This window comes from Ictidomys tridecemlineatus, chromosome 8, assembly GCF_052094955.1.
Source record: "Ictidomys tridecemlineatus isolate mIctTri1 chromosome 8, mIctTri1.hap1, whole genome shotgun sequence".
In the NCBI taxonomy this organism is placed as follows: domain Eukaryota; kingdom Metazoa; phylum Chordata; class Mammalia; order Rodentia; family Sciuridae; genus Ictidomys; species Ictidomys tridecemlineatus.
Genome location: NC_135484.1, coordinates 143,262,088 through 143,275,367, shown reverse-complemented (window position 1 = coordinate 143,275,367; position 13,280 = coordinate 143,262,088). Strand labels below are relative to the sequence as shown.

Here is a 13,280-nt window from a genome sequence, read left to right as displayed (position 1 = left end):
CCAATTGATTTCTTTTCTTTTCTTTTTTGGGGGGGTGCCTCCAGGTGCCGGAATCGCCAGAAGTGAGGCGGGTGCACGTCGGAAGCAGGCTTCGTCTCAGTCCTGAGGGCTCACATTGTCCAAGCAAGGGTTCTCCAATCCCCCAAAAGCCTTCCAAGACACCACGAAGTAACTGAATTTGTCGCGATGTTTCCACGACAATATCAATAAAGATTTCTTTAAAGGGAATTTCCACAATACCAATAGACATTTCTTTTTAAGATTTGCGTTCATGTGGGTGACTTGAACGGAAACCTCACGGAACTCCACTCGGTTCTTTATTTAATGGATAAGGAAGCCGAGGTTCCGGGGTTCTCAGGACTTCTGAGCTCCCGCAGGAGAGCGCAACTTGGACCGCCCTCTCCATCTACCCGGTGTTCATCTCACCCCCACCGCCTCCAGATTCACTTTCCAGGACTTTCTCCAGGACTCAGGTCTCTGCAGCCCCAAGAGCGTGGGTGCGCCAGCGAGCTTTCGGCAACATCTGGGGGCCCCCTCCGACGTCCCATGCAGCCAAGCATAGACTCCTCGAGTCGCCCAACAGCTGCAGCAAGAGCCGAGAGCGGAGGTTCAAAGCAAATCGGCCCCACGCTAGGTGTGGGCACGCCTATTCAGACTTGGGCGGGGGGCTGGCGGTTGAGAGTGCCCGCACGGTTCCCACGCTCTCCTGGAATGGAGTGTGGGCTATCGGGGGACTTTGCTAGCAAACCGCTGCTTCAAAAGCCTCGATCTAAGCCTTCTCCAAAACGACGGAGACCGAGGTGCGATTAGGAATAAAAATGGTTTGCAATTTAAATGAAATATTCTAATTCCTGCATCCCATCTTGGCTTCAGTTTCTTCTAGATTCAAAAAAGGCTAGATTTAACCTCCTCCTCCTTTCGGGATCTATCCGGGAGGGGGTGACCCGCTTCTGGAGAAGGGCTCTAGAGAGCGCAGCGAGGAGGAAAGGCGGAGCCGCAGGGGTGTATCTCTATAAACTTGCAGACAGCTGCCAGACCCGTGCTGCTCTCTGGGTGGAGAGATTTCAGCACCGCAGTTGAGGACAGGGCTCTGCCCAATCCAAGTCTGCAGCTTGCAGCTTCTGAATTTCTAAACAACTCGCTTGCGAGCTCCCTCTCACACACACCTGATTTCTTCTTATTAAAGGTGGGAGGATCACCTTGCACACCTCTCGTTTTTTCTATCTTTCAGGATCCTAGGAAGAGAAGGCGAGCTAGGCTGGGCAGATGCCGGCAGAGGTAGCGCAGGACGCGGACCGTGCGTGCGCCTATGGGATGAAGCTCAACTGGGACATCAACGATCCGCAGATGCCTCAGGTGAATGAAACTGAGTGTGTGCGGGCACGCGTGGCGTTGTCCGTTCAAAGAAGGGGGAACAACGGCATGTAAGTTCTTGCTGAGACTCTGGAGACACACACACACACACACACACACACACACACAATTTCTGAGAGCCCTCAAATGTAGAGAAAAGTTTTCTGGACTCTCCAAAAGACCAAGTTGGATTTAGAGATTTGGGTACTCCCAGCAGTTACCTTGTGCTTATCTGAAAGGGTGCTGGAAGCAGTAGGAAATATCGATCGGGCTCCACATTCTGATTAGTCCAGTGAGAGCAAGACACCTTGCCTTTAGCCACGGTAGAAATCAGTTCTTTCTCCCCTTTTCTGCTTATTGGAAAACCCAGAAGAAACGTAGGAGGGAAACACAGAAAATGCAAATACCACTGCTTCTCCTGCAACAAAGCTGTAAGATAGGATTGTAAAGGGAGATGGCAACTTGAGCAATTGGTTTAGATAGAACCCACTGCCTTATTTGGAGTTTCCGCAGTCATGCTAATGAAGGCATTTTCTCCTAAACCTCACTTCTTTAAAGACAAGGAGACCCATCACACTTTTAGTAAATTTGTTTTGTTTTGTTTGAATGGAGCCAAGTGGTTTAGAGCTACATGCAGGAAATGAGCCAGGCAGTTATGGTTGGTCTACTGATTGGGGTCAAAACTGAGGGGTGACTTGAAAGTCCTGGGTGTAGGTGGTCAGGCTGGAGAATGCGAGTTGCTTCCTGAGCAACTTTCCAGCAGAGTTGTGGTGCAGGAGTGAGAAACTTGGCATTTACTCAGTCTTTATCGTGTGCCAGGTGAATAGCAATTCGTTAATCAGAAGTGTAGCTTCTTACCGTTTGCTATTTTTTGAATGTATATATGTGTTGTAACATAATTCAGCAGTGGCTCATCCCTGCAGCGTTTTCTAGACTTCCTAGTAAATATGAATTATTTTCCCTGGTTCTTAATCAGGGAGTATGTGTAACATCTCAAAAGGAACAGTCACACTGGCCCATAAAAAGAGAAAGGAAAGACAGCTTCTAGCCCTGCTCTGACTGAGGGGGAGAACTGAACTGGCTCTATGACCTTGATACAGTCCTTGAATGTACCTTAGTCTCAGGCTACAGACCTGTCATCAAGTGGTAGAACTAGATAAGAATCTCAAACTCTCATCCAGAGTGTCTCTCTCTCTCTCTCTCTCTCTCTCTCTCTCTCTCTCACACACACACACACACACACACACACACACACACACACACGTGTCACTGTATCACAGCAAAGGAAATCTTTAGTCTTGGACATCCTCTGCTGTTGTATGATTTAGAAACAGTTTCTGACTGCACCTCTAGCACCCCTTCCTCAGGAGCTGTGTGAGACAGGAAGGCCTGGTCTGCACCTGGAAAGGGAGTATTGGAGCCATTCTTTTTTTTTCTGGACAATTGTTGATTTGATACTAAGTTCCTCAATTTTAAATGTTTACATTTAAAACCAACAGATGTGCTGTTAATATAAACTTAGATTTGATAATACATCATCATATATTCCATTTGTTAATAAGCTTAAATCAGTGTGTTAATTTATATCAATTCTAATGTTTCAAAGAAAAATAAATTATGCCTATTACTAACAATAATGACTTCAACAATATCCTTGTGGTTTTGGAAATAAAATCATCACTTTATGTTATTACTATTAGACTGGGAAATACTAATGATGTACACAATTCTGAATTGTCCAACTGAGAATACTTTGACTTTGCAAATGTTTGATCTAATTTTCCCAGGTAGTGGGAGGGCAAAGAGCTACAATTGGCTTCCTACTATGAACATACTCTTCTGATCTTTTATTATACCAGTAAGATCAATAGGGTCTGGCTGCTGCAGATCTTTTGTTTAATTCCCAACTATACTACTGAAGAAAACTATCTGTCTAGCCTCCTATTCCTTATCTGTTAAATGAGTGTAAGAATGTTCATCTTGCAAAGTTTTGTGAGGATTACAGATATTGCAGAATATGGCTTTGAAGCATGCATGATGTCTCTGTCCCAAATACTCAATTCTGCATTTTATTGCAAAAGCATCCATAGATAATACACAAAAGAATGTATGTGGCCATCTTCCAACCAATCTAATAGACACTGTAATTTAAGTCCTATGTAAGTTTCAGGCATCACAAAGTATAATTCTTTTGATTTTCCCCCAATCATTTAAAAATGTAAAAAATTACTCTTAGCTTGAGGACATATAAAAAACAAGGAGCAAGCTGGATTTGGTCAATAGTACCAGTTTACTGGCCATTGCCCTAGAAAGTATCTGGTAAATAGTGTTCAGTGATGGGTAATTTTATATCGAACTTAAATACAAAAAGACACATATCACAGTATAAATAATACACAAAACAGGAAAAAAGACTCTCAAATATGAGTATTAAAGCAATGCTCGGTATTTATTTTTATGGTATGTACATTTTTCATTTGTACATATAATTATGTATAATAGTGGGACTCGTTGTTACGTATTCATACATGCACACAGTATATTAGTGCTCAGTATTTTAGATATTACTTATTATTTCAGGCATGTGGCTGTTTGTTGAAAATAATGGCAATATCACCAAAGCTCAAAGCTCAAGATTTATCATTATGGCTAGGTCCTTCATCAAGGTACCTTTTAAAATTTGCACAGTGAGGTGAAGAGTGGAGAGGGGAAACTGTCCTTGTCTCAGGAACATTGTTCTGGGCGCCACTGGCAGGTTTGGGATAGAGAACCAAGAGTTTTTGAAGAAAAAAAATATTGACTTAAAGATATTTACAGGTTCAATTGCATTTCAGTTATAGAGCACTCCAATTACTTTTTTTTTCCCCTGGTATTTTGATACTGAACTTGAAAATGTTTTCAACACTTGAATACATCAAGAACTAGAATGACAGTGATAATGAACTCAGACCTCAGGCTCTAGAGTTTGTCCAAGGCAAGTCTGGGGTGGTCAAGCCTATAGCCAGGTCTTTCTAGCCGTGTGAACTTGGACAAGTCAATGAACCTTTCTGCAAAATGGGCATAATTGCCTTTCCGTGGTGTGAGAGTGATGACATAATACATGTACAACTTTAGAAGATAAGTGCTGTACAAATATTTATTATTAGCTGGTTGTCAAAAAAGCACACATAGGGTAAGTGGTATCTTGTAGCACAGTTTGGGAGTTTTACAACCTTTCTGCATTTAACAAGAACCCATTTTTATTCTAATGTGCTGGGAGAAAATTAAAAGCTTGATGCATGTGATTTGAGCTCCATGAAAAGAGTCACTTTTGTTTCCGCGCTTCCTCCCAGGAGCCGGCTCACTTTGACCACTTCCGTGAGTGGCCCGATGGCTACGTGCGCTACATCTACAGCAGGGAGGAGAAGAAGGCACAGCGCCACCTGAGCGGCTGGGCCATGCGCAACACCAACAACCACAATGGCCACATCCTCAAGAAGTCGTGCCTGGGCGTGGTGGTGTGCGCGCATGCCTGCGCCCTGCCGGACGGCTCCAGCCTGCAGCTGCGGCCAGCCATCTGTGACAAAGCCAGGCTGAAACAGCAGAGTGAGGGCGCCGGCCAGGGAGTGGGGTGGCCTCAGAGTCCTGAGCTCTCGGTTCCCAACCAATTTCCCCTTTCTTTAGGGAGTCTGAGGTCGGGGTTGTTCCTAACATTTCTCCCTCTGGGGTTGGCAGAGAAAGCGTGTCCCAACTGCCATTCTGCTTTGGAGTTGATTCCTTGTCGAGGGCACAGTGGATACCCTGTGACCAATTTCTGGAGGCTGGATGGCAACGCTATATTTTTTCAGGTAGGTGAGGCGAGAATACAATTTGTGATGGATAGTTTCATCCTAGCACGGGCACCAAACTCTAAATTAAACCCGATACAACTCCAGGGGTTGAAAATAGGTGGTGGTGGGGGGGCCCAGGCACCTACCAGTTACCCAGGAATTAGCTTATGTACTGTGTGTGCTCTTTAAAGGCCAGATGTAGTAAACCAAGTTATAGTAACAGTTACAAGCTACCTTTTAAGGTATCTGTCATTGATGGTGTTTTATTTTCAAGATTTTTTTTTTCTCTTTTTGGAAAAAAGAAAAAAAACTTGGGATCTTTGGAAAAGTCATGATCAATTTTTGGCCAGCTTAAACCATAGCCAGCTTTCTCTAGAGGAACAGATAGATGATCCATTTCTTCATTAATGCAGGCCAAGGGCATTCATGATCACGCAAGACCCGAGAGTAAATCAGAGACAGAAGCTAGAAGAAGTGCCCTCAAGAGACAGATGACCTCTTTTTACCAACCCCAGAAAAAGAGAATGCGTGAACCCGAGGTAATGGGGAGATGACCGTGCGCTGTGCTCTATGTTCATTTTCACAGTCGAATACACTGATAATTGAAATATGTATGTCATCCCTTAAATTAAGTATCTCTAAAAAATGTCATTACATCGACACTTGATTGGAATCTCTAATCCCCTGTAGCCCATGATCTCTATTGGCAGTGGTACAGTTAAGATGTCTGCTGACTTCCTGATACAAGTGCCTGATTATCCAACAGCCTTAGAGAAAGAAAGACACCAGAACTATTATCCTCAGGGAATAAATTCAAGACCTCCCAGTGCATGCCTGAAACTATAGATAATACCAAGCCCTATATAGGTTGTTTTATATATATTTATATATATGTGTGTTTATACACACATATGTATAAACCTATGAAAAAGTTCAATTTACAAATTAGGCATAGTAAGAGATTAACCAAATGACTCATAAAATAGAACAATGATAACAATAGATTATAATTAAAGTTATTTAACATTTGTGAATTATTTATTTCTAGTATTTTCCTCTTAATAATTTTGGACCTTGGTTGACCATGGGTAATTGAAACCTCAAAAAGCAAAACTATGGATAAGTGGGGACTACTGAATGTGCATACTAACAGTGAGTTAACAGGGCATCCTTGAAAGGGCCCTTTATATTTGTGTTAGCCAGCTTTCCGGTACTGTCACGAAATGCCTGAGTCAATCAAATTTTTAAAAAGAAAAGTTTTATTTTGGCTTATAGTTTTGGTGATTTCAATCCATGGTTGATTAGACTGTTTCTTTTGGGCCTGTGGTGAGTGCATGGTAGAGAAAGCCCTTACCTTATGGCCAGAAGTAAAAGAGAAACAGCAGAGAGAAGGGGCCAGGGTCCCAATATCCCCTCTGAGAGCAGGTCCCCACGGACCTATAACCTTCAACAAGAATCCACCTCCTAAAGGCCCCCTCACCTCCTGGTTAGCGCCACCCTGAGGACCAAGCCTATAATATGTGGGTCTCTGGCAGACACTTAAGATCCAAACTGAAGAAACATTTGTAAAGGAACAGACAATGTTTCTTTAGGCAACTTGATACAGCATGGCTTTTCCAGAAGGATTTCAAGCAGACAGAGTGTCCATGGGAGGATATCAGAAACTGACACCATTTGAGCACTGTCACTTGCCAGGCACTGATCCAGGAGTGGCATACATTTAATGGTTGCAGAAACTCATCATATTTCTAATAAGGAATCTAAAACTCAGAGAGGTTGAGTTACTTGTTCAGTTAGTGAGGGGCAGAGTCAGAACCTGAAGCCAGTTCTGTGTACTCCTGAGCGTCCACTGTTACGGACACTGCATGGGTGAGAATAGGACCAGCTGCCGCTCCCACTCATCCTGCCTGGTTTCTACAGACCTTCCTCATTCCGTATGTTGTGTTCATTCCTCAGCAATCTCAAGCTTAGCAAACTCTGGACCACAAGCCCAAATCATGTCACTTAGCAGTGTATTGTCACAATACAGAGCCCACCAATTGGAAACTTGTTTTTATTTGCATGGTCGACTATTGTTATGGGTGAAGATGTCTACGCCATTTACAAATCACATTTCTGCATTTGTATCTTTTTTTTGTTGTTGTTAGGCAGGAGCAAATCAAGACAGCAGTGAATATTTCAACAGCACATCTTTCCTGGAAAATCCAGAACTGTTTGATGTAATTACTGACACAAGCTGCCTTATTCCAGGGCAGCCTTGTACTTCCTTCCCAAACTCTGATGCTTACAAAGCCACCTGTGACCTAGCAGTCTTTCAAGGGGACATGGTGCCTCCCTTTCAGAAATATCCAAACCCAAGAATGTATTGGCCTCGACCACCCTGCAGCTATGAATTGCCAGGCCCTGGATACACAAATGCAAGCCCCTATCCCACCCTTTGTAAAGATTCTACCAGCGTTCCTAAAGACCCAGACTGGGTTCATCTGAACGCACTCCAATATAATGGCAATTCATACAGCAGCTATGAGAGGAATTTTGATTTCACCAGTAAACAATGCAGCTGGAAATCAGCACTTGGAAAACCCAGCCTTGGGGAGAGGACTGACCATGGACAGTTACAGGCCATGGCCACGCCCCCATGTCAAAATCCAGAGTTTCCGTGTAGGTACCTCGAGACTCCTTTGGCCAGTGGCCCAGCCCTGCAGACAGTGATCACCACTACCACCAAAGTGTCCTACCAGGCCTACCCGTGCCCTGCTCTGAAACACGGTGACGGTGGACAGGAGGCTAACAGCCTTTCAACCTGTAGCTATGCTGCTGACAATGTCCTGATGTCTGTCTGCACAGAAGCCCTGGACCCCCCAGCTGCGGTCCCCAGGGCACCCTCCCCAGCAGGGAAAATTCCTTTGAAAGTTCCAGGAGATGGCCGGGCCATCAGATCCACATTGGCTTTCCCTCAAGACGCAGCTCCCGCTAGGCCACAGGGAGCAGATGCCTGGGATGTGTGTCTGTACGGGCTGGGCTCTGCCGTCAATCATGTGGACAGAGCAGGTCCATTCTTTAGCTATAACAGTGAGGACTTTTGAAAGACATTCCAAGTTGCCCTGTGCATGATGTTGGTGTACGTGCAGGAGGAAAATGCAAAATGGCAACTATCTTTTGTTGAGCTGGGAGATGGGTCTTGTGTTCCAAGAAATATAGATAGTAGTAAAAATGCTGATTAGCTGAGGAAGTTATCTATTGGAAATATTTGACAGTATTGGGAAATTTTGTGCAGCATTTTGAGACTGGCTATGGTACATACAATTAGGTTGAGAAAATACGATTCTCCCAAATGAACAAATAAGCAAACTGGAGAACAGGAAGATTAACAATATTGGCCTTAAGTTACAAGCTACAGTAGAAGGTCAAGCTTGTGTTTCCCTCCCTGAAGCTTTTCCATTAGCCTTTTCCCTATTAGAGAATTTCACATTTGGCTCTTAGAGGCATCTAAACAGCTTCAGATAAAAAGCTTTACAATTTTATCCCCTGAGACATTTCATAAGATTTTTGCTTAGAATTCAGAACTTGTTAGAATAGCCTCAGGAAGTAATTTGATCATTTTATCTCCAAAGTATATAATTACAACTTAAAAAAATCTCTGGTAGTGGTAAAGTACAAATGTTTTAAAAATAATTTTGGTTTTTATAAATTAGATGAATACTTTTGCTTAATGTGATGGTTTTTGTAACACAGGGAGCCTAACGAGGATGACGTGTATGTAGAGGATTATTATTATACTAAATATGTTTCTCTGATTAGATTTCAAAATCAGAATGAAGAGTTTCATTCAAATATAGCTTTATAATTCCTTTGTTATCCTTCATAAATGTAATCGATTGTGCTCAAGTAAATGTAATTAGGACATTTAAGATAATGTAACTGATGCTTTAATCACTTCAGAATGGAAATAGGAAGAAACAGTGTTTATATTATGACCTGGAGAGCTTACTATGAAATATTAAAACTTATTAAATAATTTGAAAGTTTTGTAGTTTATTTTAGAACTATTTACTATCGTCATAATATAAAGCCTCTTAAAGACATTTGGAATGGGAGCTGGGGTGCAGCTTTGTGGTAGCCCTCATGCTTAGCATGTTTAAGACCCTGGGTTCAACCCCCAGCACTGAAAAAAAGAACATTTGGATTGTACACAACCACAATTTTATACTGTTCCCAATACTTAGTGAAAACACTCTTTCAAGCAAAGTTAACAAACTTCATAAGAAAAAAAAATTGAGAATGGGGTCTGGGTGAAGGTATCATTCTCAGATTTGCATAGAATACCCATTTGGAATAACCAATTGCAGTCAGGTGCCATTTTAAATCATTTTGGGTTCTATATAGGCCACCTGACTTATAGAACTCTAATATCTTGAACCAATAAATACCTGCAGCAGTTACCATGAAATTGAACACATATGAGTTCACGCCTATGATTCCTTAGCCAAACTTTTCTCAAAAGAAAGGGTGCCTTGTGAACCCATAGAATACTTTTTTCTTGAAACTTCCATTGCCCAAACTCACAGCTTGTACTAATATTTAACTTCAGACAGCACTTACTATGTGTAAACACTTTCCTAAGCCCTAAACATATGTTAGTTCATTTAATCTCATGGCTATCACTACCTGAATAGCTCACACTAATCACACCTCTTTATTGCTGTGACCAAATTACCTGACAAGAACAACTTAGAGGAAGGAGAGTTTATTTCAGGTTACAGGTCCAGAGGATGATTGATATATATATTATATTAGACAATAGTACAGGTATTGCCAGGAGACGACCACAGTCGTGAAAATGGTTAGAGAACTAATGATGAATGAGACACCCTGTCCTACAGCAAGGGATCAGGGGCTGGAGGGAAGCTGTTCAGCTGGAAAGGGTCAATGGCAATGACAATGAGATTGTATAAAGCAAGAGCCTAAGAGAGAACAAGGTTGGATGAGACGAGGCATCTGGAACCTTAGCCACAGAATCGAGTGTTCCACTGGGCAATATGCATCAGCCTGGCTATGGGGGTGGATGCCAGGAGAGGTGGGCAGAGAGAGAGCATCTTCCCGGTGTTGGCCCCCCACCCCAGTTCCACCATCCTCAAAGAAGCAGGATGCAGGGCAAGGTAGCTATGTAACACAGAACAGTGTCTGCAAAGTGGGCCAACTGAGGAAAGTTGAGCCTCTGGAACACATTTTTAGCTCCAAAACACTCATCTATGGGGGAGTAAAGGAGTTCTGTAGAAAATGAGTGGAAGTAGGAAACATACAAAGGCACATAATATTATTAATGATACTAAATATTAACTTGGAATACTGATTATTAACCATAGCTATTTGTTGATTTACTAATTAGCTTTCAAATATGGGGAGCATAAGGGAAGGGCACCAGGCGGCTGATGTTCATTGTTCTGATCAGCTCCAGAGCTGGGATGCACCAAGCCTGCAGTTAGACCTGTGAGTACATCATCTGCTGAGAGCAGAGGGGTCAGGGCCAAGGGAGGTGGGGCTGGGCTGAGGGCTGATGCCTCTGATCAAGGCAGACTCCCCAGTTAGGCTTCCCTGGTGCAGAGGGACTCCGACGAGAAACACAAGTCCATCACTTACCAGCCTTTCTTCCCTCCTCATGGAATAGTGTGCAGTCTTGATATATTTTGCAGAAGACTTGATATGCTTCTCAGAAAAAAACTCAAAATCAATGGAATTAACTTCTGATGAGTTTCCATGAATCATTTGAGAGAGACACTAATGACTTAGCCAGGCTCGGTAGCACATGCCTGATAAATCCTGGGAACTCAGGAGGCTCAGGCAGGAGGATCACAAGTTCAGGGACAGAATTAGCAACTTATCCTGCCTCAAAATAAAAAATAAAAGGAACTGGGGATGTAGCTCAGTGGTAAAGTGCACCTGGGATCAATCCCCAGTACCAAATACAAGAAAGAAAAATACTAATTACTTATCTCATAATTAAAGGATTGACTAATATTGACTAATGATCAGTGAGACAATGCACTAAGAAAACCACTGCAAATAGAGTTCATGACTGACAAAATAATCGGAAAAATTATTTTCCAATTATTGATGTGTTTATAACCTTCCTCCATGGTCTCCCTTCCTCCCTAAAAAGACGACTCTATAGCACAGTGAAGGTCTTACAAAGTGGCCAACCAAGGAAGGAACTGGAAAGTTGAGCCCTGGCTACACATTAGAATCACACGGGAATTTTAAAAATCCCACCATCCAGAATGCACCTGAGGCCAGGAAAGTCAGTCTCTTGGAGTGAAACTCGGCCATCAGCATGGCTTAAAACCCCCAGATCATTCTAGAGTACAACCCAGGCTCTGGCTCCAGTTTGCCAGAACAGGACTGGGAACCTCTTTAGAGTAAGTCATTGCTGGAAGCTTAAAGCAAGATGGTCTTTGGAAGAAAAACAGTGTTCTCTGTGTGACTCATCTCTAGGATGCTTGCTTTCCTCCTGGATGCCACCGTGCTCTTCACTTAAAGGGAAGAAGCTGGCAAAGCCAGGTCCTCTATTTGTTATTATTTAAAGTACAAATTTAAAATCAAGCTTTAAATCAATAAAATTAGGGCATACAGTTGGCCCTCCATATTTATGAGTTCTCCATGCATGGATTCAACCAACTTCATCAAAAATAGTCAGGAAAAAAAATATGCTTGTACTGAAGTTACACAAACTTTTTTTTAATCATTACCTAAACCATACAGTATAGCAAGTGTTTGCATAGCATTTACATTGTATCAGATATTATAAAATCTAGATATAATTTAATGTATACAGGAGGATATGCAAACACTGTACTATTTTATTTGGAGGACTTGAGCATCCATGCATTTTGTTATCCATCGGGGGGTCGTTGAACCAATCCCCTGTAGATACCAAGGGATGATGCTATTACCCTGCCTGTGAATCTAGTCATCAGCTACTTCATTCGGTCATTCATCCAACAAATATTTATTGAATATTTACATGAATCAATGATGTGTTAGTATTAGACACAGAGATAAGACAAGTTGAAGTCTCTGCTTTTGGAGCTTACAGACTGGCAGGCTATCGACAATGAGCTTGTATGGTCTGTGATTACAAACTCTATAATCACAGTTCAAAATGCACAAAGGAGAAGACATGCTAAGATAGACAATAAGTGAAGAGAAGTGACTCTGTTCATCAAGTGGCTAGGAAAGAGCTACTTTCCAAATTGAGACTTAAGAACTAAAGGATGGGGCTGCTCAGTGGTAGAGCATTGGCCTAGCATATGCAAGGTCCTGGATTCAATCCCCAGCAACAAACCTAAGGATGAGAAAAGGCCATCCATGTGAAGAGCTGGTAAGAGAGATCGCAAACAGGGGAAACGGTAAGTGCACAGGCTCTGATATAGCAGAGCACCTGTGGCCCCGGAAGCCAGGTACAAGGGGAACACAGTAGAAATGGGTTGGAGTGGATAGCAGGTCCCAGAACCTAAAAGTCCAAGACAAGGCATTCAGATTTATTTCAAAAGCAATGGCAAACGACTGAAGAATTTTAATCAGAAAATGGACATGATCCAACTTCAATTTTGAGAGGAGTCACTCCAATGCTGTGTGTAGATCATAGATTAAGGCCGGGTCAGGAAGCAGGTAGACTACTGCAAGTCATCCAGGCAAGAAAGGGAGATGGATGGAATGGACAGATTCCAAATGGAACTTGGAAATAGAGTCAGTGGAATTTATTTATGATTTAGCTGTGGAAAATCAAGAAAGACTCAGTTTCTGGCTTCAACAAACTCAGTGGCTGGTGGTACTGTTCTGTGAAGTAGTGGCAGCTGAATAAAGAACCATTAAGTTAAGACCACTTGGTGCTTGTAAGTTGTCCAAGTTATAATATGGATACAACCCTGGAGAGGTCTGAGCTGTAGCTAACAATCAAGAAATCATAAGCATAACCCTGGTTTTTGAAGCCAAGAGTAGCTCACCCAATAAGAAAGTCAAGAGTTGCACTATTTAATGTGGCAGTCTCTGGCCATATGTGGCAATAGAAAGTAATTAAAATGTTAATGTAAAATGCTTTTCCTCGGTCATGCTAGCCCC

At 42.5% G+C, this 13,280-nt stretch overlaps 1 protein-coding gene across 1 annotated transcript; it reads left to right on the top strand.

Annotated features, from left to right (window-relative positions):
- The first annotated feature begins 1,266 nt into the window (after positions 1-1,266).
- Gcm2 (glial cells missing transcription factor 2) lies at positions 1,267-9,122 on the top strand. Its single transcript, XM_005327474.2, has 5 exons — positions 1,267-1,356; positions 4,686-4,938; positions 5,068-5,180; positions 5,576-5,701; positions 7,310-9,122. The coding sequence occupies exons 1-5, from the start codon at positions 1,267-1,269 to the stop codon at positions 8,246-8,248; spliced, it is 1,521 nt and encodes a 506-aa protein (XP_005327531.2). The 3' UTR covers positions 8,249-9,122.
- Positions 9,123-13,280: the final 4,158 nt, after the last annotated feature.

Excerpts from the sequence above, each read along its gene's own strand:
- Gcm2 (XM_005327474.2), top strand. The coding sequence starts at position 1,267 with ATGCCGGCAGAGGTAGCGCAGGACGCGGACCGTGCGTGCGCCTATGGG. Across the intron at positions 1,357-4,685 it reads ACGATCCGCAGATGCCTCAG|GAGCCGGCTCACTTTGACCA; the intron begins GTGAATGAAACT and ends GCTTCCTCCCAG. Across the intron at positions 5,181-5,575 it reads GCAACGCTATATTTTTTCAG|GCCAAGGGCATTCATGATCA; the intron begins GTAGGTGAGGCG and ends TCATTAATGCAG.